At 45.4% G+C, this 21,979-nt stretch overlaps 1 protein-coding gene across 1 annotated transcript; it reads right to left on the minus strand.

Moving 5' to 3' along the window:
• Positions 1-644: 644 nt before the first annotated feature.
• LOC147433766 (uncharacterized) lies at positions 645-21,693 on the minus strand. Its single transcript, XM_086490380.1, has 2 exons — positions 21,442-21,693; positions 645-2,487 (listed from the first exon to the last, which is right to left on the minus strand). Exons 1-2 carry the CDS (start codon positions 21,452-21,454, stop codon positions 1,160-1,162), a joined length of 1,341 nt encoding a protein of 446 aa, XP_086346506.1. The 5' UTR covers positions 21,455-21,693; the 3' UTR covers positions 645-1,159.
• Positions 21,694-21,979: the final 286 nt, after the last annotated feature.

Below are 21,979 nucleotides of genomic sequence, written 5' to 3' on the forward strand. Positions count from 1 at the left end.
ATCAAATGACTGCATTGCATGTCAGCACTGGGAATATCAACCAGCATGCTGAGTCAGCAGACGGAAGAAGCAGCACCTGTACATTCTCTGCAGTTGATCAAACTGTGCACAGCAGTCACAACCGCCATGTGCCCTTTATTTTGCCCCCCTCCCACCCACACTTGACGGTCGGGAATGGTCGGTTGGTAACCATTTCCCTGAAATGCACGCTCCCGCATGGCTTCCCAGCCTCTGCCGATCGGCATGCAGTCGCCTGCATTACAGAGAATGGTCACAACAGACCATTCCCTACCACGTGAATATCGAATTAGCAGCAATTATTTGTACAGCTCAACAGGCATACAGCATGGCAATGGTCTTATCTTTGAGCTGGTCTCTCTAAAACTCTACCCAAGGTGATATGAAGAATCTTCCAGAAAACATAAAAACCATCAAGGTGAAGAATAAGTCTGCTCGAAGACACTATTCAGTAAAAGCTGAGTTGTCTTAGTAGCCATGCATTTGTTATTACAGAATGGACTTGCGATAAAATGACCCATTATCGTGATGCAAATGTAAGAGACGCTGAACAACAAAAACACTTTGGGGACAGTTACACCCGACCGGGGTATAATGAATCCAAAAAATGAAAAAGGAAACCATCCAAAGTGAAGCATACGTCTATTAGAAGACATCCTTCAAAACTCGTCACACACACAAGAGCCTTACATATCAGTTTAAAGCACTTATTGAAAGCTAGGCATCCACAAAGTTCCATTAGGTACACCAGTTCAGTCTTCCTGGCTTGCTAAGATGCACGGAAAGACACCAAACAGAATGCCCGCCTCAGCCTCTAAAAAAGCCCATTGCCAGTGCCATACCATCGACCACATTTTCAGTCATGGTCAATTTTAGCATGAACTCTATACCAGCAACCTTCACAAATACAGAAGTATTTTCTCAACATACTTCGCCAGAAGTGCCTTCATCAAATGATGGGAAACCTCAAAAAGGGACAATTGCCAAAAGGTCGTACTCCAGTAGAGCATTCTATGCGTATATGCACTATTTGTGTCCTGATATTACAATCGCCATGGGATATATACATAACTGAAGTTAGCCTTTATACGTTTTAACATGACCCCAATCACACTTTCTCGGCACAAGATAATCCTTGGTATCAACTCTGATCAAGGCGAGAACACCAGGACCTGAAACCTCCCTCCAAAAAATACTCTGACCTCATGGAGGCATGAGCCAAGATGTTCAAGAGTTCTCCATCATCCATGCCAAGAGTGTCGATAACTGTCTTGATGTGAGCTTTAAGAATGGGCATGTCATTAGCTTCACATACCTTCTCATTCGTCCGTATCGATTCAAACCAAGGCACCCAACGTTTCACAAGGGAGGTACGGGCACTTGCAGACAGTATTACCTTTGCAGTAGCCACCCGCTTGAAAATTTCAATCAACAATTTCACAACCTGCCGAACAGTCCCCGCATTCTCCGTTCTTGGCGGATAAGTTTTGTCCGTGAGTACTCTTAATGCTGGAAGGAGAAAATCGCATAAATCGTCATCTGATGCCACGGCCATCACAGACTCTTTTCCATCTGTTAATTCAAGTAGAAGCTCAGTCATGCGTAGCCAGCACAAGAAGGACCTGTTAGTTAACATCCATTCATCTCTTAAAGATGATTTCATTGCCTCAACACAGTCATTAGCCGCTTCATATAGAAACTCACTAATAGCTTTCTTGCTCCAAACATTTGACCTGCTAGTAGATGATAGCCCCTTAAGTACACCTTCAATTAAATTGAAGAGTTGGCAAGGAAGGTAAGCGTCCTCACTCTCACCATAGTAACACGATTCATAAAGGTCCCACAATGTGTCCTTCAGATTTGAGACAGGCTTCTCCTTTGATAGACCGAGGCGGGCTGCAACTTCTCTAGAAGGCACTATGCTAGAATTTGCAAAAGTTCCATGAATTACTTTCTCCTCTTCGCTGGACCAAGGAGCAGCCGAAATAAAGTCCATACATGCCTCAGAGCATTCTTTAAACAGAAGATGATCTGAGGCCAAGTAGATGTCCAGAGCCTCTGAGGGACTTGAAAACATGTAGGGTGAACACGGTTGTGAGGAGCAGAGAATTTCAATGCATTTCTTGTAGCCTTGTATTGAGGCAAGAAGAGTTTCCAAAGTCAATGCCATGGTACACCCATCCTCTGTATATTCTTCCTTAGACCAGGGTTCTTTTAAGCATACACGAAAGTAAGGACTCTTAGCAAGCCTGTCAGACATGGTGTACACCATGACTACCTGGGGCTGCTGTACCTGCTTCTTCTCAACGTGGATTCTTGCTCTTGAACTCTCTGCTGGAGAATTGGTCACTTGCAAACCCAACAATCTCTTTTTGAAAGGAGGACCTGGGTCCTGTCTCTCTTTCACACACACAACTACATCACACCTCTCTTTATCAGCAAGCCAAACCTCCTCGGGTAAGATTGCATCTGCAACACAACACTTGCCTTTGAAGTTAGTGGTTACAAGACTCCCCTGCCATAATGATTTATTATCAGCTTCTATAATAGGGCAATCTCGCATTCCAGCTCTTCCAGAAGGAAAAATTTTAAGCATGAAAGAAAAAACAAACAAACGTCGAAGTGCAACAAAAGAGATGTGGACACCAGATTACAAACAGGGAGGTGAGAGGTGTGAAGGCCAGAGAGAGAGAGAGAAGGGAGGAGAAAGAGAGTGTCACATGTGTATCTGACCCTATGTGCATGTGGACAAGCTATAACTCCTACTTTTAGGGTTTAGGATAGCCTAGGAAGTGTTCTCGCACCCTTGTGAGCCTATATGCAGGACGTGCATGTTCGAAAAGAGAAGAAATTGAAGCTTTCCAACTTATAAAGTTTAGGTTAGCCTAGGAAGTGTTCTCGCACCCTTGTGAGCCTGTACGCAGGACGTGCATGTCCAAGAAGAGAAGAAATTGAAGCTTTCCAACTTATAAAGTTCCGCCAAGGAGCCTAACTTAATAAAAGAGGACAGACACACACACACACAAAGGCTTGCGTAATTAGTGATAACATGGCGGATCAATACGGATTTTTCGCAATTTAAGCTGCAAATAACACGTAGCAGATCTGTATGGATTTTCCGCAAATTGCGCTCACAGGTGACACGTGGCAGCTGTACAGAATTGCACGTTTTTCACTGGCTGTTTTGGGCAGATTCTGATGCTAGCTTTTAGTAGCAGATGCTTTTTGATTCAAATACTTTTAGGACAGACAATTTTGGGGCTCTGCTTTTGGCATCCCTTATATTGTTTATAAGTGCCCTAGGGCCACTCTCCAGAGAGCATCTAGATGCAGAGTCTCAAAGAGAGTCGGACCCTTGGGAGTTGTACTTTGTGAGCAATAATAATAAAGAAATACCGAAAGGGGCGCCACTCTCTGGGGCCAATTCGTCTTGCCTCGGAACTACGTTGAGTCGTGTCGTCTCTCTCTCAGTTATTCAAGTGTTAAAAGTGTTGACAAGTGTGAAGTTTGCGGTTATCTCTTCGTTTCTGTCCGATCACTCGCCGAAAGTGATTACTGTGAGTGCGCATGTGCGGAAAAGAGAGAGAGACACAGAGAGAGAGAGAGAGAGAGAGAGAGAGAGAGAGAGAGAGAGAGAGAGAGAGAGAGAGAGAGAGAGAGAGAAATGAAATGAAATGAAATGTTATATTAACGTCTTCACAAGGCCAAAGTGACCTATGAGACCAGAAAGTTACAATGTGGTGGATCTGATACAAAGTCAGAGTCAGAGTAACAAGATGACAACAATGACAAAAATGAAATGACAAATGTCACAATAAAATACTATGGAATCCTAAACTACTAGGTGTGAACAGCAGCTAGCTGGGATAGCTAGATCACAAGAGATCCAGCATTGGTCGCTGGCGGATCTCATCAATCTCCTCCATGGTCAGTAGTCTGACCGGGCGTCGTGCATGTCGAGCCAAAGTGATCCGAATACTCTGATGCAGCCTCCGTCAATGCTGTGTAGTCCTCCGCAATCGTGGGCGTTTGGATCTTCCAAGCTCAGTCGCTCGGTTGATCAGTGTGCCTCTGGTGTGAGACGACGAGCTCTGCTGTGGTAGTAACTCCTCCGAGTGTCCAGTGCAGCTCTAAAGAAATCTGTGATATGTCTCTGGGACTGGCTAGCCTCTCCTCCCATCAGGCTCTCTCTGTGTCTGCATAGCTCGAGCAAAAACAAACCCAAGCATCTCTGATCCTCGTACTGCATGACTCTGGAGAATGGTCCAAAGCCTTCTCTGAACAAGCAATGGAAGCGGCCTCGTATCTCGTAGTAGACGGGACAGTGGCATGTGTAGTGCAACTCTGTCTCAGGCTCGATGTCACACAGGGGGCATGTCCTGGCCTCTGCTGGTACTCCGCTGTATCTCCCAGTCTCGATCCGCAGCTGGTGTGAAGATGTACGTATCTGGCCGATAGCACATCGTATCCCATGAGACAAGTGGGTGTCCATGTATCTCGACATCGTCACAAAGCCATCAACCGTAAGCTGGAGGAGATGCTCTCTGTAGAAAGCCATCTTCGTGCCTAGCTCTTGTGTTGGCTGTATCCATGTCCTCCTAGTGTCTAGCTGAGTCAAGTCCTGGCGGATGAGCCTGGTGATCTCGGACTGTGTAAGAGTCAGAGAGGGTGCATCCAGTGAGTACTGGAAGGGAGGCAATCTGTCTATGTTGAACCCATGCGCCTGGAACCATGATGTCATCTCTCCATACCAGCATGCTGTATCTCCTTGCATGGCTAACTGTTGAGAGGACTCAAGTGCAAGGCGAGCATATCTGTATCTGGGAAGTTCCCACATGCGGTGTATGAAGGAGACCGATCTGGTGAGCGCCTCAACCACTAGTGGGGGGGCAACTAGCTCTGCTCGAACAACAGCACGTGGTACTGAGGCCTTGGCTCTAATGAGCCGCGAGATCATAGAGACCAGAGGCTTCTCCATGTCCCCCCATCCATCACTGCGGCCTGTCCTCCCGTGATGATCTAATGAAGGTCCCCAGATCTCAGCTCCATAAAGTAATGCAGAAGCCACCAGAGTGTCAAAGAGCCAGAGCTTCGTCCTAGGCTCCTGAAACTGAACCTGTGAACACATCCTTTCCAATCTACCCAATGCTGCATGGGCTCTGGTCAGTCTAGTCTCTGCTGCCCTCCTCAATGAAAATGTTGGCCCACTAAAAACCACTCCGAGGTAAGTGTACGCATCTGTATACTCCACAATTGCCTAGCTGTATGTGAATGCTGGTGCTGACCTCCTGATCCACTGTGGGGTGGTATTAAATACCATGACCTTGGTTTTACCAAGGTTGACGGACATACCACTTTCCTGAGCAAACCTATTCAAAGCATCCAAGTGACGTTGCATCCCCTCCGGAGAGTCGGAGATCAACACAATATCATCAGCATATAACAATAATGGAATCCATGTCCCTGCCATCTGTGCACCTCTATCACCATCTCTCTCAATGTAGTCAGAAACCTCATTCACATACATACCAAATAGAGTAGGAGAGAGCGGGCAGCCCTGCTTCACCCCAATAGTGGAGTGAATCGGGGTGGATAGACCCTCTGAGGCACGTACCTGCCCCACTACTGACCTGTATAATGCCATGACCCCCCAAATGAACTCTGTGGGTACTCCCATCTGCTGTAATCTGCGCATCAATCTAGCTCTAGACACTGTGTCAAAAGCTTTGCGGAAATCCACAAAGCTACAATAGATCCGTTTCCCACGCGATCTACCCTCCTCAATGATGGCTCTGAGTGTCAAGATATGGTCAAGAGTAGAAAAACCCCTCCTGAACCCTGCCTGCCCGACTGCGCGTATTCCCTCCCTCTCTGCCCATCTACTCAGCTGTTGCTCAAGAATGGATGCGTACAACCGTGCCAATGTGTGTCCAATCATGATAGTGCGATAATTCCCAGGCTCCATAGGGTCTCCCAACTTGAAGATAGGTACAATAGTAGATAGGCTCCAAGTATCAAGCAAGCCCTCACACATGGCACGGTTAAACATCACTGCTAGAAGCTCTGCTAGTAGATCTCTGGCATGTGTGAAATGCTCAGCCACTAAACCATCATGATCGTAAGCTCTCCCAGTCCTCATCCTGTCAATGGCCTTCCTCACCATCTCTGCGGTGAAAAAAGCACATGTGTGTGGGCATGGATCGGGGGTGTCGAGAAGGGGGGGCTGCTCAGGAACTGTGTACAGAGATGATGCGTACTGGTCCCAGTCCTCTGTAGAAGTGATGGCGGGGGGGGGAGAGTGCTCCTAAAAGAGCCGCCATGCCTCACGTGAATCCTGAGTCAAGAACAGCTGATATAGATCTTGCTCTAGCCGAGCCAAAAATGCCCTCTTCTTCCGCCGCACTAGGCGTCGGAAGTCAATCTGTGACTGTCTGTGAGTGATGTCTCCCAAAAGCACCTCCCTCTAAAGTCTAGCTCTAGTGTCCCGGCATTCCTTATTGCAATCATGTCTATAGAGATTTATGAGGCCGAAATGCTATAGTCATTTCGTCTTTCAGTTCCTGCACTCAAAACAAGCCAAATAAGAGAGTACAAATCAATCATATTCATTTTCGGGAATTCCGTGTCATAAAGTCATACAACAGAATAATGGTCAGCCCATTAGTATCCTTGAAACCCAAAGGGGACATCAGTGACCTTATTCAAAAATCGGAGTAATCTGTTGACAAAGGAGCGGAGTGACTCCCCTCAAGTGCAAACCCGTTGCACTAGATTCACCCTTGCTAAATTCAAGGTTCTATCGGAGTAGACTATGCTAAACCGAATGCTTCAAGGTAAAGTTCCAAAATCTCAGGAGTATCTGCTAGGTCCTCCTCCTCCATCCACTTCGCATTCAATGCAGGATAGTTCTTGAATTTAACCAAGAACCGCCTAATCATTTTACCTTTTATCTTTCTGTCCTTGTGTGCCAAAATCTGTTCCGGAATGAGTATCTCCTCGCTTTCCTTCACTTTGGGTTGCTCATCAAGCTCCCCGTCAACTGACACATCACCTTTAAAAGGCTTCGATAGACTCACATAGATTGCATTGTGAATCTTCCAAGTACCGAGCAACTTGAGTCGAAAGGAGACATCATTTATCTTTTCTTTTATCTGGAAAGGGCCATAATATCTCATGTTAAGCTTTGGAAAAAGCCGTTCCTTTCCCTTTCTCTTTCTTAGGCATGCCTTCTCAAAACGTAAGAGCTCCCAATTGTCTTCCTTTAATTTCAAATCTCGTCAATGTTGATTTGCTGCCTTCTTATGTCGTTCTTGAGATTTCGCTAAAGCCTCCCGGACCTTGGTAAAAGCAATGTCCAAGTTCCTCGTGTACTGGTCGGCTTCAAAAATCTTATCCTTAGTGCTAAGGAAGGGTGGAACCTTCGGAGCACCTTCAATGATCTCAAATGGTGCATTCCCCGTCGAAGAGTGAATAATGTTGTTGTAGGCAAATTCCACCAAAGGCAAATATTTTTTCCATTGAGTCTTTCGATCAGAGATGTAAGGCTTCAATAAATCCAGAACAACTCAATTTGCAATCTCACATTGCCCATCTATCTGCGAGTGGAACAATGACCAGAACTGCAACCGTGTGCCAATGTTCTCCCAAATAGCCCTCCAAAACAAACTTGTGAATCGGGGATCTCTCGCCGACAAGGTGAAGATACTGCATGAAGGTCCCGAACTGAGTGTGAAAACAACTCATTGTCGTGAAAGAAGTGACAATAGACCTGCCAAGTGTCTTGCCCAATAGGATCCGTGGTGTCCGTAGTCAAACCATCTAGAGAAAATGGAGAAGCCGAGGAACCGTCATCAGTATAACCGAAAGCCTGTCAATGCATGAACCTGTAACCCAGGATGGCCAAGTGGCTAAGCTGTGTAAAACTCCAAGAAGGCCATATGTAGCAATCTACGTCGTAAACGTCCTCCGAAACAAGGAAAGCCAGACTAACAGTTACAGTAAGCCACGAGAGTCACCGATAAATTGCACGGACCACCACCGGATGGTGTCCTATCAGTAGGTAGGGTAATCCAAGATGAGGGGAAAGCCAGACTCAACAGTCTGGCCTGTGAAGGGCCTCTGAGAAGAGGTGTGGTCAGACCAAGCTGTCTGCACCGTAATCATCCTGTATGAAGAAGGGAAGCCAAACTAAGAAGTCTGTGCTGTGAAGATCCTCTGAGAAGAGGAGTGGCTGTCCAAGCCGTCTTGCTTGTATCTCCTGCCTCAATTCCTCCGGTGTCAACCAAAACAGAATCCGCGCCAACAATGCTACCAAACCGCAACTCCGTGTGGCTCTCAATGTAAATGAGCTAGGACTGGCCTACTGCCCAGGTCGGGGGATAAGTCTGTTGTAAGGTTATCGAGGGTGAGTGTAACAACTCTGAAGATAGCAATCCAAATGATCGGGAGTGTAGAAGAGCAACCGCACTACCATCCAAGCCAAGCTCCGGGTGACTCCGAATGTAGTTGCAAGATGCCTGATCTCCCGCATCTCGCGGGTAAACTCTCCAAGAGAGTCCAAAGCACTAAAGTCCCACTCCAGTCTGTAGATCCAAGCAATGAACCTGTCCAAGAAGAGATCCAAGATCCTCTCCCTAAGTCCATGTAGATGCTCTTGTGTAAGCAAGTGATCTGACGTGTCGAGGTCAAGTGGTAAGTGCTCTCCACCCAAGATGGTGGTGTCTTCTTTAGGAATGTAGGAATCCCATATGCCATGAGCATGGCCATATCTCGTGTGAACTCCTATGATGTGTACATAGGTGTGTCCATAGCAAACCACAAGTCAACACCCCCTACATCTGTGTTTTTTAAGCAGCCACCTACATCTTTTTAGGGGCTGCGTTTTTTGAAGGAGCTGTGTTTTCTGGGCATGGAGTTGCTTGTGGCTTGAGGGACATACGATTGTACTGGTCTCTTGCTCTGATACCATGTGTGAGAGTGCGTGCAGAAGCGTGAGAGAGAGAGAGAGAGAGAGAGAGACACACAAAACGCCAGAGATGGGGAAAGGGGGCGATCGAACCCCCACGGACTACCAAAGCAAGAGACCCTCAATACATCAAATGATCTATGACTGTGGGTGCCCCCCTTGGCCCCATATATAGGTACCTAAAGGGGAGGTAGGGCAATGCCAGATAAAAGCCCACGGCCCAGCAAGAGGAAAAAGAAATATAAGGGCGCCTGGCCAAAAGAAGAGCGGCCGGTCCAAATGTGGGAGGCCGGACAATGCAGTTTGTATGCATGCGCAAAGGGTGGCAAGTGTAAAGTGTGGGTTTTGTTCTAAAGTCTCAGTGAAGGAGGGAAGAGGAGGAATTATCCCACATACAATGGAGTCAAGTTGTAGAGCTACTTATAGCTCACTTTCATGAATAAACAGCACAGTTCAAGTTTGCACTACATGCTTGTCTATTGTGAGCCTGTGCTAAGCTAAGTCAATACTCAAGATTATGTTTATGAGTCCAAGCCAATCCATCTTGGAACCTAATTCACTTGAGTGATAATCTTGCTTACACACACTTGCACTATGTTTCTCTTTCATCCACCCTAGTTAGCACAATCCCATTCTCATCAAGTGGTATCAGAGCATCATGGTTTTGCTAACTAGGTTTTGTTGTTATTAGTGTGTTAATAATTAGCATCTCCACTAGAGGGATTAGTATTTCTCAATTATCGTTACGATCCATTGGCATTCTCCATAACTATTTGCTTCTCTCACTAATTAAGTCCTAATCTAGCTATGTGTGGGCAAGTCCTTGGCACACCCAAGAGGCCACTACCCTCCATGGCAAGGTAGGCTTGATTAAGGAAAGGATTTTATTTTATTTTTTGTGGTTTTTATACTCGCTTTCAGCTTACTTCATTGCAAAATTTCTCCCATTAAAGCCACCATTAGCTATTGCAATTTGTGTGTGTACAAAGTGCTAATCAACACTGTTTTGCAAAGCTCTCAGATGATTCAATCGCACTTCATTTGGCTATCCTATTAAGCTCGCAAAATCCCTCCGTTTTCAGCTTTCCATAGTCTATCAAACCTCTGAAATATCTGCTGCAGAACTTATGTGTGAGTGTATGAAAGGCATTAAATGCTTACCACCCTTTTGCTTAACAAACTCATTGTCTTCTTTTAAAGCTTGTAGAGCCCAATGGTGGAAACCCCCCCCCCCCCCCCCCCCCCCCCCCCCCCCCACCCAAAAAACAAGTCAAAAGTAGCCCCTAAAGGGCACTCACACACACAAAAAAGGTGAAAAGCTGCCCGCTCCCCTGTGCCCTGTCTCGCCTTGCCTGAAGGCCTGCCCAGGCTTGCCCGGAAACTGACCGTCTTGCCCCCGCCTGCCCGGCCCTGTAAGACCCCCTTCCCACGCCTGCCTGGTGGACTTCAGGCTTGTTAAGCACCTCGTCCCACGCCACCAAGGTGCCTTGGTCCTCATCCTCTCAAGGGGAGGTTCCATGCATTGCCAAGTGTCCAAAGCACCGCTCACTTAGCAAAAACAAAAGGCATCAAGATTTCAAAGCTCCACAAGCTTTGACGTTCAAGGGGAGAGAGCTACATGCAGCATTTGCCCACTTGTAATAAGCATCAAAAAGGATCGAACCTCAAGGCTTTCAATGAAGCTTTCGGAGAGCTTCACAAGGGTTCATAAATATTTTCAAAGCTTCAAGGAAGGGGATTGAACTTCAAGGACTTTCTCAAGAATCGATTGGACTCCTTTAAGCATCAGTAAAGGAGATAATTACAAAGCTTTACACTCCCGTGCAACCAAAACAAAAAAAAAAATTGTGAAGAGGGTGAAAGCGCGAAGCAGAGGGTACTGGTAGGTGCGCGTCGCGATGTACTGCACGATTGGGGCAAGAAGCAGGAGGCGCGGGTGCAGCAGAGAGAAAACGCTAGGGATCGAAAGCAGAGAGAGAGAAGGCACACTCGTTTTTGGGAAAAACTCACTTATAAGTGACTTTAAAAAAATGTGTCCAAGTTCAATAATATTGAACCTGAACAAAGTATAAAAATGTACAAAAAGGGGTTATTTAGGCCTTTAACCCAACAACCTCCCACTTAAAGGCATAAATGACGCCTTTAAGTTAACCAACTCCCACCAGCTCTATGCAATGCTCATATTGAGCCTTAGCAAGACTCTTGGTGAGAACATCTGCACGGTTATCCTGTGTATGGATCTTAGTCAAGATGACTAGACCATCCTCCAATACCTGTCGTATGAAGTGGTACCGCACATCTATGTGTTTGGTACGCGCATGAAACATGGCATTTTTGGCTAAATAGACAGCACTCTGGCTATCACAACCCAACACGGGGATATGCCAAGTTCTTTTGCAAGTCTGCCCAACCAAATGGCCTCCTTTGAAGCCTTTGTGGCTGAAATATATTCAGCCTCAGTAGCACTCAATGCCACAATTTTCTGTAACCTAGAACACCAAGAGACTGCACCACCAGTAATGGCAAATACATATCCACTGGTAGATTTTCTGGTATCCATGTCACCTGCCATGTCTGCATCACAATGTCCCTGCAACTTTAAGTCACTTTTGCCATAGCAAATACACTTTGATTATGTACCTTTCAAATATCTCAGAATGCATTTGACAGCTTCCCAATGCGCTTTGCCAAGATTCGACATGTATCGACTAACAACTCCCACTACATAAGCAATGTCGGGACAAGTGGCAACCATAGCATACATAAGAGAACCACAAGCTGATGCATAAGGGATTCCCTTCATTGCTTTCAATGCCACCTCATCCTTTGGGCAATCTACTTTGCTAAGCATAGAGTATGGAGGTAAAGGTACCCCTAGAGACTTAGCAGCAGCCATATTAAATCTATCAAGTACTTTTGCAATGTACCTTTCTTGAGATAAAAACAGCCATTTCAGCTTTCTATCTCTTTTAATACGCATGCCCAAAATATGCTCTGCATGACCCAAATCCTTCATAGCAAATGTTGAATTTAGCTTACATTTCATAGCATCAAGACTAGTCTTATGTTTCCCGGCAAGCAGCATGTCATCAACATAGAGAACAAGTATGATGGGACTACCATCTTCATCCCTTTTCGTATACAAACAATGATCTGCATGGCTGCATTTAAAGCCTTGAGACAGCATAAAAGTGTCAAACTTCTTATACCACTGTCGTGATGATTGTCTCAACCATACAGAGCCCTTTCCAGTTTGTATACAAGTTCCTCACGTGTAGAAACTACAAAACCTTCAGGTTGTTTCATTATATATCCTCTTCAATGTCACCATGTAAAAACGTTTTCTTTACATCCATTTGTTCATTCCAAATCAAGCACCGCAACGAGAGCAAAAAGGATATGTAAAGTTATAAGCTTTATAACAAGGGAAAAGATTTCTTGAAAATCAATTCCTTCTTTCTGTGCATATCCTTTTGCAACCAATCTTACTTTGTACTTGGGTTTTTCATCCACAATCTTAATCTTGTACACCCATTTGTTAGGAAGAGCCTTTCTCCCTTTAGGCAATGGCACAAGATCCCAAGTATCATTTGCATACAAGGATTTCATTTCCTCTTGTATTGCAAGCTCCCACTTACTGCTTGACTCACATGACTTAGCCTCTTTATAAGTAAGAGGTTCACCCTCATCTGTCAACATTACATGATGCAAAGAGGGATTAAATCTCTGCAGTTGCCTTCTCAAACGCGTTGACCTGCGTACCCAATGATCTACATTCTCAGGTAACGGTTCTACATCATAAGGCAACTCATTTATCTCTCTTCATCAGAAGCACTTGTAACTGTTGGTGTTCCACCATTCCCAATCATGCCCTGGGCTTGAGCATCAACAAGCTCCGTACGCGGCGTAGGTTGCCTATTTTGTTGTTGCACTGGTGTCGCTTGCAAGAATTCCATAAACCTTGGATTCTACACCAGCTGTGAAAAGACATTCACCGCGGAAACTAATTGAGTCTTGAACGCATCATCCTCGAGTTGCCCAGTCATAAAGCCCTGTACTACTAGAGGGACATTCACGTTGACAGGAGGTACAGACTGACGTGGCCGTGAGCTCTCGCCAATCTCAAAAACCATAGGAATCTTCTGCCTGTCCTTTGGAGAGGAACCCTCTTCCATAATTCCCTTCCCCTTGTCGGCCATAGTGTAATCCCCGCGTTCCTGCACTCTGTGTATTTACCCTAAACAATCCAGGCTCACTCTTTAAAGAAAAACTGATTGATATCCCGGCAATGGAACCATGAAACCGGCCCGTAGGGCGGTAGGCGTTGGCTTTCACCCGAAATTCTTTACTTCAGATACACACACAGAGCACTTTGCAAAGGAGACCTATAACGGGAATTAACACTTAATCACACACACGGCTCAGAAGCTAAAATGCTCCGAGCAGATGCCGACAACCTGTATGCCCCAAAATTGGCGCCCCTTTCGGTATTTCTTTATTCCTTAGGAGGGTAAAGTACAAAGAAGAGTCATGGGAATCCTTTGACTGTATCCCACTAGATACCGCCTGTTTTGGCCAAATTTTGGCAACATAACAACCCCAAAACTTACGCGAAACCAATTCCCCTGCTGGAACTGCTGGAACTCGCTTCTACTGGCATATACCCTCTGATTCCTGCCCAAAAACAATAAATTCAGCACGCTGTATTTACTGGTTTTTGCCCTGTTTTCAGCCCCAAACAGTCCCCTAACTGTCCTCTGCCAGTGGGGCACCATTCCCAAAGGTTCTGGCGTCCGTATGGCTGAAAAACAGTAAAATTACAGCGCATACACAGCGCTGATTTTGCACCTATATGGTGAGGTTATGACCCTCACCAGTGCCTGCTTTGGAGTAGCAGCTAGCTACCCCTGTTCCTGCTCAAGGAGGCTCTTGCCTCAGCACAAAAGCATGAACCCACACAGCTGTACATCAGTCACATGAGGAGCCCTCTTGTGGGGCATCACATAACTGCACGTAGGGGAGAGAGAGAGAGAGCAGTGTGTAGTGTGCAGGGCATCACTCCTAGCACCACACAGTACATGAGAGGGAAAGGAAGCACTCCATAGCTCTTAACCTGTGACAAATTGCAAATGAAGCCTCTCCCTTCTCTAAATTCAGTGCCAATTCTTCTGCAAGAGGAAAGTCCATGAAAATTCGACACTTGGCGCATTTACAAGCATTTGCCCGTTTCGGGTTCGCCGCTTAAAAATATCCTGACCGGTTGCCCAGTTGACTTCGCGGCAGAGTTGTAAAATGTTCCCCTAGTCATACCGGAGGTAATGACGCAAACACATTTCACGGCCCAAAATAGCAGTTCCCTAAATTTTAGCAGATGCTTCCGTTGGGCTCCCACTGGTCTTCTGACCATCTATCCTCATTGGGACCGCATCCAAAAGTGCAATGTGGCCCAAGTATTGGATACTTTCAGTTGGTAGTCACACCTTGACTTTAGGCCTTTATTGAGTTCACTTCCTAGTCACACCTTGACTTTAGGCCTTTATTGAGTTCACTTCCTAGTATCCACCAACTTACTAAGTGCGACGGGGAAACCTATATGATCTTGCTCTGAGCCTAGACATCCTCTTACCATACGAATTCCAGTGCCGACCACTACCCATCTGCGGGTGAAACTACCGTTCGCATTGGCCATGCAATGTCCGACTTCAAGAAGAGGGCCTCAAACAAATAAAATAAACCCCATTGGAAAGAAACCAACAACCAAGGTTAGCAGTTGCCACATCTTTGTGACATGGTTAATAATTGCCACGTCCTCGTGACAATGTCTCTTCGTCTCCTATATAAGGAGCCTATTGTACTCAGTTTTCAAGCATTCATTCTATCAATCAAACAGAGATCTTCTGAGTCTTGTTTCTGAGTTCAATTCAAGTCTTAATCATGAGTTTAAATACTTAATTAAGGATTAGTACCTAGAATCCTTACAATGGTATCAGAGCAATTTTTTTCCCAGGACGCGAAGGTTGTGAGCCTCTCACCCTCGTCGCTACCCTCTCCCCCCTCTCCCGGCGTTGTATGGAAGCAGAAGAAAGGTGGTGCATGCACACATATGCGAGCATGAGGTAACTCGATTTTCTTACTTCAGTTCAATAAAATAAAAGACAAAAGTGTTGTGTGTGTGTGCGACGTATCCGAAAAGCTCGCACCTCTTCGTCGGGATAAAACCTTTTACACCCATGTACTCGCACTCTTTCCTACGAGCCGCCATGCCTCTTCTTCTGTAAGCATCCCTTCCCAAGCACCCCTTCACCTTGGCAGTACCCCCTCGCGCCGAGAGACTGCAGATGGTTATGCCTTTTCCCAAGTGTTGTCTATGGCTGAATTCAGCCCTGGTTTTCTACACATGTTGAAAAGCTGGCTGCTTTTGACGCTTGGCTAACTTGTTACGTCAAACAAAATAAATCCACAGCCTAGAGTTTTTTACTTGTCCAACACAGACTTAGTAGAGAGTAAAAAAGTTAGCTTGCTAGTTCTCTACTCAAGGACATAGCATTTCTTTCGTGGCAATGATGGGTTGCTGACGGTAAAGACACACCTTCTTGGGACAAACTCCGGTATACTATTCACAAGGCGTTTGAACCTGCCAATGCGGATTTTCATGCCCGGTCCTCTCTTTGCCGCCTGAGCCAAGCAGGTTCCTTGGCTGCGTACATCACAGAGTTCCAAAGGCTAACTCTGGAGATAGAGACCCTTAGTCCCTTTGATAAACTTCACAACTTTATCGACGGACTCGAACCCAACCTGAAGGACGATGCTCACAAATACAACCCTACCACCTTGGATGCTGCAATTACCTATGTGAAGCGTCTTGGCGATAATCGGCACACCACACGGATTTTTTTTCCTGGTGATAGATCTTCAAGCAGCGCTCGCTTTTCACAACGCGATCACAAAGAAAGTTATAGCCAAAGTCAACAGCGACAATCTCAATTCAGACAGCAAGCAACGGAACCTTATTCAACTTCAAGGTTCTATTCTCAAGATCGACAATCTCAAAGCAAATCTTCTTCAAATGTTCCTCCACTTGATCATGGTAAAGGACGTGATTTTTCTCAAGATCCGCATTCTAATACTCAACAAGACTCTTCGTCAAATACTTCTTCGACTTCAAAGAAGGATGGTTTACGTACAATTTGCGGTGGTGACCATAGATGGTATCAATGTCAAAAGAAACCAAATCCGTCTAATTTGAAAAGAAATTTCAACGCGGAAGCATCATCAAACGTTGAACAACCAAATTCTACTCAAGATAAAGGAAAATCAGTGGTGGTCAATACAATTTATGTCTCAAAGGATACGACTATTCTTATGAAGCATGCTCAGTGCAATTCTTCAGTTTCGGAGCCTCTTTCAAAGCAAGTTCTGAGCCTTCTTGGAACTCTCAATGGTCGCTCCATCAATGTTTTGGTGGACAGCGGATGCTCGAATAATTTCGTCAGCACTCAGATAGTTCGACAGCTTGGCTTGCCAACTCAGAAGGCATCTCATTTATATGATGTGGAATTAGCACATGGATCAATTTTAACTTTTGATGAGACAGTTCGATAGTTGCAGTTCGGTATTCAAAATTATGCAGATCAACTGGATTTTGAAGTCATGTCTCTATCTTATAACGACATGATTCTTGGTCAAGATTAGTAATTCCAATATGATCCAGCAATTAGCTTTCGAGGACATACTATCAATCTGTTCAATGATGGACATAAATTGATTTTACACGGGCTTTATCATGCGGAACGAGTGACTCAAGCCCCACGTGTACAAGTCAAACAGCATGATACAGTGGATTATGAAACGAATATGATCTCCGATACAGATGCAGAAATTATTATTGATGCAGAAGTTTTTCCAAGTAATACTTCGTTACCAGACAAAGATAAGGACGTAGTTGCAGATGCCGAGTCTGAAGACGACTATGCTTTCTTTGATTCATTATTGGAAGATGATTGCAGTCTCAATTCAAAATCCTCTCCAATGATTAGTAACATTGAAGTTACCCCCTCCGAAGAATGTCTTGAGAAGATTTCCTTTTCACCAACTATTTCACAGTTATTGAAAGATTTTGAACCAGAAGTCTTACATCACATGAAGAATTTTGAAGATCAACCTCTTCTGACAGTCAACCTGATTATGCCAGATTCCTCTAAAAAGTCTTTGAACAATGCAATGATATGGGATTTAGCAATCAAAGCAAAAAGGTTTCGCAAGAAGCAAGGTTCAAGATAAAGGTTTCAGATAACTCAAAGATTGAAGATTTTCGGAGATTCAATGCTTTTCCAAAGTTCTATCAACATCAAAAGTCATTTCTTTGACACGGGCTCTTATTTTAAATGGGAGAGAATGACCATATTGCACTATTACATCTACTCCTAGTTGCAGATACGCAAAGTGCCATGCCAACGAGAACCCCTACGCTTACATGGTGACGACCTTTCGCTCAAGAGACATGCCTCTTCACCAAAAGCCACACTCCTTCGACGATTGGTCACACCCCTTCGCTCTACAGTTGCGACTCTTCGTCCAATGGTTGCAACTCTTCGCCGAAAGGATGTGTCTTTACGTCTGAAGTCATGTCTCTTCACCATGAGACATGTCTTTTCATTTGTGTCTCTTCGTCTCCTATATAAAGAGCCTATTGTACTCAGTTTTCAAGCATTCATTCAATCAATCAAACACAGAGTCTTTTGAGTCTTGTTTCTGAGTTCAGTTCAAGTTTCTAAAGTCTTAATCATGAGTTTAAGTACTTAATTAAGGATAAGTATGTCACAAATTGCTGACGTGTCAAAGCCCTGAAGAAGAGAGCCAACTTGCAAATGTGGGCCGAGGGGCCTAAACCCTAAGAAGTACAAGTAACAGAAGAAGAAGTCCTACCAACTTATGGGGACCCGTCCGATGGGACCCCAAGTGACATAAAGAATTAAAATAAAGCAAGACTCACATACACACACAAGAAATCGTGAAGCTGGCTGATGACATGGCAGATTTTCGAAAATCACGTTGGCCGATGACGTGGCATACTGTACGGAATTCCGTGTTTTGCGTTGGCTGATGATGTGCAAGATGTACAGATTTTTGTAAATTACGCTGGCAGCTTTTGGCATTGCTTTTTGGACCAAAAGCTTTTGAGTTTTGAAGGCTTTTCACTATAACTGCTTTTCAGGCCAAGGGCCTTTAAATATGAGGTTAGGGCTTATTCTCTGGCATGCTTCCTGGAGAAGGTGCAAAGTCTGGAGTATCGGTTGTACTGTGTTGATGCAATATAAAGAAATACCGAAAGAAGCGCCAAGGTTTGGGGCCAATACTCTCTAGGGTGGAATTCCGCCACTCCGTGTCGCGTGTTCTCTCTCTTTCAATTCAGTTGTTATTGAAGTGCTAAAAGTGTGTTCAGTCTGTTCTTTTCTATTGACACATGGTGCCCGTCTTGTGACAAAGTACCTAGAATCCTTACACATAGGCCACCGCTCGTCATCGACATTTCGCCCCTTCTTCACGGCAGCAGACACTGATGGAGGCTCATGCTCCACCTCAGAGGCACTCTCAGGAAGTCCCCTCGCCCGACCCCGCAGAGCTCAACATCCGACTTGCTCTCACACCGACAGAGTAAGCGAGCCTCGCAGTAGATGTAGAACGCCTGCAGGCGACTTCCGTCATCTACAAGATTCTCGGCACCAGACCAGTAGAGGACGCAGCTACTATCAGATAGAGTTTGAGACCTTCTAGATGGCGTCCAAGGTCATCGCGATGAGCCCCTTGGCCATCAGAGCAGTTCGAGCCCACTTTCGACAGTCGAGGCATGGTTTCGATCCAGCTACAAATGTTCTGGTAGAGGAGGCAGACCTACCCATTTCCATCTGCTTTCCCGGTTTGAGGAGGGAGTCTTTACCACTTTTATCAAGGATATACTCAGAGATTGAGACTGTCCTGGAGACACCTTGCACGGCACCCTCTGTAGCTGCCAAGGCGGCCGGCATCCCCACAGTCCGTGTTCTGGTTCGGAACACCCACTCTCTCCCAAAGGTCATCCTACTCCCTAGGGTGTGTGGGGGTCGGTTCCATTAGAGCGTGGAGTATTCGGGCCTCCAGAATCAGTGTTTTGTTTGCAGACAGATGGGCCATTTGGCTAAGGCCTGTCCTCGCAGGAGACCTCGATCTACAGCGCAGGCGCAGCCTACCAAGGCTGAGCATGCCCCGCAGCCAGACACACAGGACGCACAGGTTGGTACCTCGATTGAGACCAGCGATGAGACAATTGACGGTTGGCAGCAGGTTCCTGGCTGCCGCCGACAGGGGAGGGCTCGCCCCACTACTCCCCCTAGTGGCCGACCTTCTTCAGCTCAACAGCATTGGGTTCGGACAAGAAACCGTTTTGACCCCCTTCAGCAGGACCCTCTTGAGGAGGCCCCATACACTTCAGTTCCTCCACCTCCTCCTTCCTCATACGCTACCGCTCCACCTCCCCCGCCTCCTCCCCCTCCCCCACCTCCACCTCCTCCTTCGCCTCCCGTCCCCCCTCTCTCTGCGTGGGGCCCACAGCCTCATCTCCCAACCCCTCAACCACTCCTCCTCAAACGCAGGGGACTAGACACGCGTTTGCCGTGAGGCGATCTCTTGGTAGTGCTTTCGCTACGAGCCGTGTGGCTCGAGAGGGACAGCCCCACTTGAGGCCGCCTTTTTTGGTGCAAACTTCTCCTTTTGCAGCAATCCCTAGAGGTTTGACTAGCTTTGACATTCGCAGACACTGGGACTTCTTCGACTACAATTTCACTCGGTTTCTGGGTGACTCTTCTCCTAACCTAAAGGAGGCTTGCTTTCGCGTCCATGTCCTCTTTCTTGCAGCTAGTGGCAGTGAGGCTTTGGACACAGCAGTGGGTTTCTCCTTCCCGTTGTGCGGTAGAAATCACGCAGAGTGGACCCAGCACACAGTTCTTAATTGGCTCCAAACTCAAGCTACTGAGTTCTCACACCACACAGGGGACTTAGGGGTGACAGATCTGGTGCACACACTTTGGCCTCTAGCCAAGTTCAGCGTGACGCCTCCGGATGCACTGGGTTGCAGACACATTGTGGTGGGTCCCCATAAGTTTGTAGGACTTCTTCTTCTTTTGTTGCTTGTTCTTCTTAGAATTTAGGCCCCTCGGCCGTGATCTGAAGGTTGGCTCTGTTCTTCAGTGACTTGACACGTCAGTAGTTTGTGACAGAAACAGATTTCATGGACTTACGAAACGGTGTCATGAACTCTAGACCATGCAAATAAGCACACCTATCAGCAACAACTCATACCAACTGGTGCATAGACATATTTATAGAAGGCGCAAAAGTTAATAAAATTTTCATACAAAAGGGAATCTTGAGCATCAAGGACACCTCCTATATCCTCTTAAAAGAAGATTTGAGGAAATTTATTTTCTGTCGTTAATTCATGACTTTGATGCAAAAGTCTTTCAATACAATTTCTCTCACAAGCGTTTGAATTCCTATAACTTTGCTAGTCAACTTTACAAGTCTCTTGAGAACTTGTGACTATCTTCAGCAAGACTGAAGCAAACATACATTGGCCAATACATGCTATAAACATAGAAGGAACACAACATATCACGATACTTAAAACTCCCCATTTTGTGTAATTATTATCACCAAAAGATTAAAACCAAAACATATCCACAAATGAAACATGCCCAAAACTACCTAAAAAGAGGATGCAATTTATGAATAATGGTATGCAATGAGACGAATTATACTACCAGAATGCCACAAAGATAAAACATGACCCAAACTACCATGAAAGAGGCAACTCATCAGCCATGGTACGCTGTCTCATCATTTTCCCTAGTATGTTACCAAAACCTGAGAATAGGTCATCTACTTCAAAGAGGATGCAATGTGAATTGACTTGTAAAAAAAAGAAATTAGTTCGAAAAAAATTACAAGTTCTGCAAACAAGTACAAGGTCTATCAAACCAATAAATCCCAACGCAAATTGAACAGCGCAATGCAAATGCTACACAATAAAGGTGAGACGACTTGAAGGAATTGTTCTTAGCTCCAAAGCTCCAGAGTTTAACAAGAGAAGCTGAATTCAAGAACTGTCAAATCATGCATATTTAAGTTAACAGCATGAAAGCGAATAGTGCCCAATGCGGGTACAAATATGTAATATATTGCAGGTGCTGTTAGAGTGAATTAGATGGTCACAGCCTCAAAGATAAACAAAATGTCAACTACCGTGCTTTCCATGTACCATACTAAACTTTAGCAGTTATGCCCATGTTTTGACCACCTATTCTCGTCACGTACATTCCATCAGTACATAAACACACGCATACCCCCAAAGGACGCAAGGAAGTGAGATAACACACGCACACATTCGAGACATGTGCTCCTTAACTTGATGGATGAGCTCTTACCCTCAGTTGCCATCGCTGCGAGGTGGCAGGGGACTGACTGGGACTGCGAAGAGAGCTACCAAACCTCCAGTTGATAGAAGAATTACTGGATCGTGCACGCACTCTTAACGTAAGTATACGAAATGGAGCTCAAAGTGTGCGAATGTCCATCATAAATTGAAACAGCACCTTGTTGAAAGTTGAAAGGACGCTACGAATTTTGAAAGGACACTCACACACTTTGAGTGCGACATGGCCCCTCTTACCCTCAAGCCCCTTCCTCTCTCTCTCTCTACTTTTGCGCGCTCTCTCTCTCTCTCTCTCTTTCTCTCTCTCTCTCTCTCTCTCTCTCTCTCTCTCTCTCTATACTTTTGGTCTCATAGATCATAATGGCCTTTTGGAAGCATGGATATAACATTTTGTTTCATCATACGCAAACGCATGTTTGAATTTGGAAAATGATTTGACAAGTCATCAGATCTTTTCAAAAAGAAGGCTAAAAATAACAGTATGGTCGATCATCAAAGTGTGTGTATGTGCGCGCACATGCGTGCGCTAT

The sequence above is a fragment of the Adiantum capillus-veneris genome, chromosome 19 (assembly GCF_014529385.1).
Source record: "Adiantum capillus-veneris isolate H3 chromosome 19, ASM1452938v2, whole genome shotgun sequence".
NCBI classification, from domain to species: Eukaryota; Viridiplantae; Streptophyta; class Polypodiopsida; order Polypodiales; family Pteridaceae; genus Adiantum; species Adiantum capillus-veneris.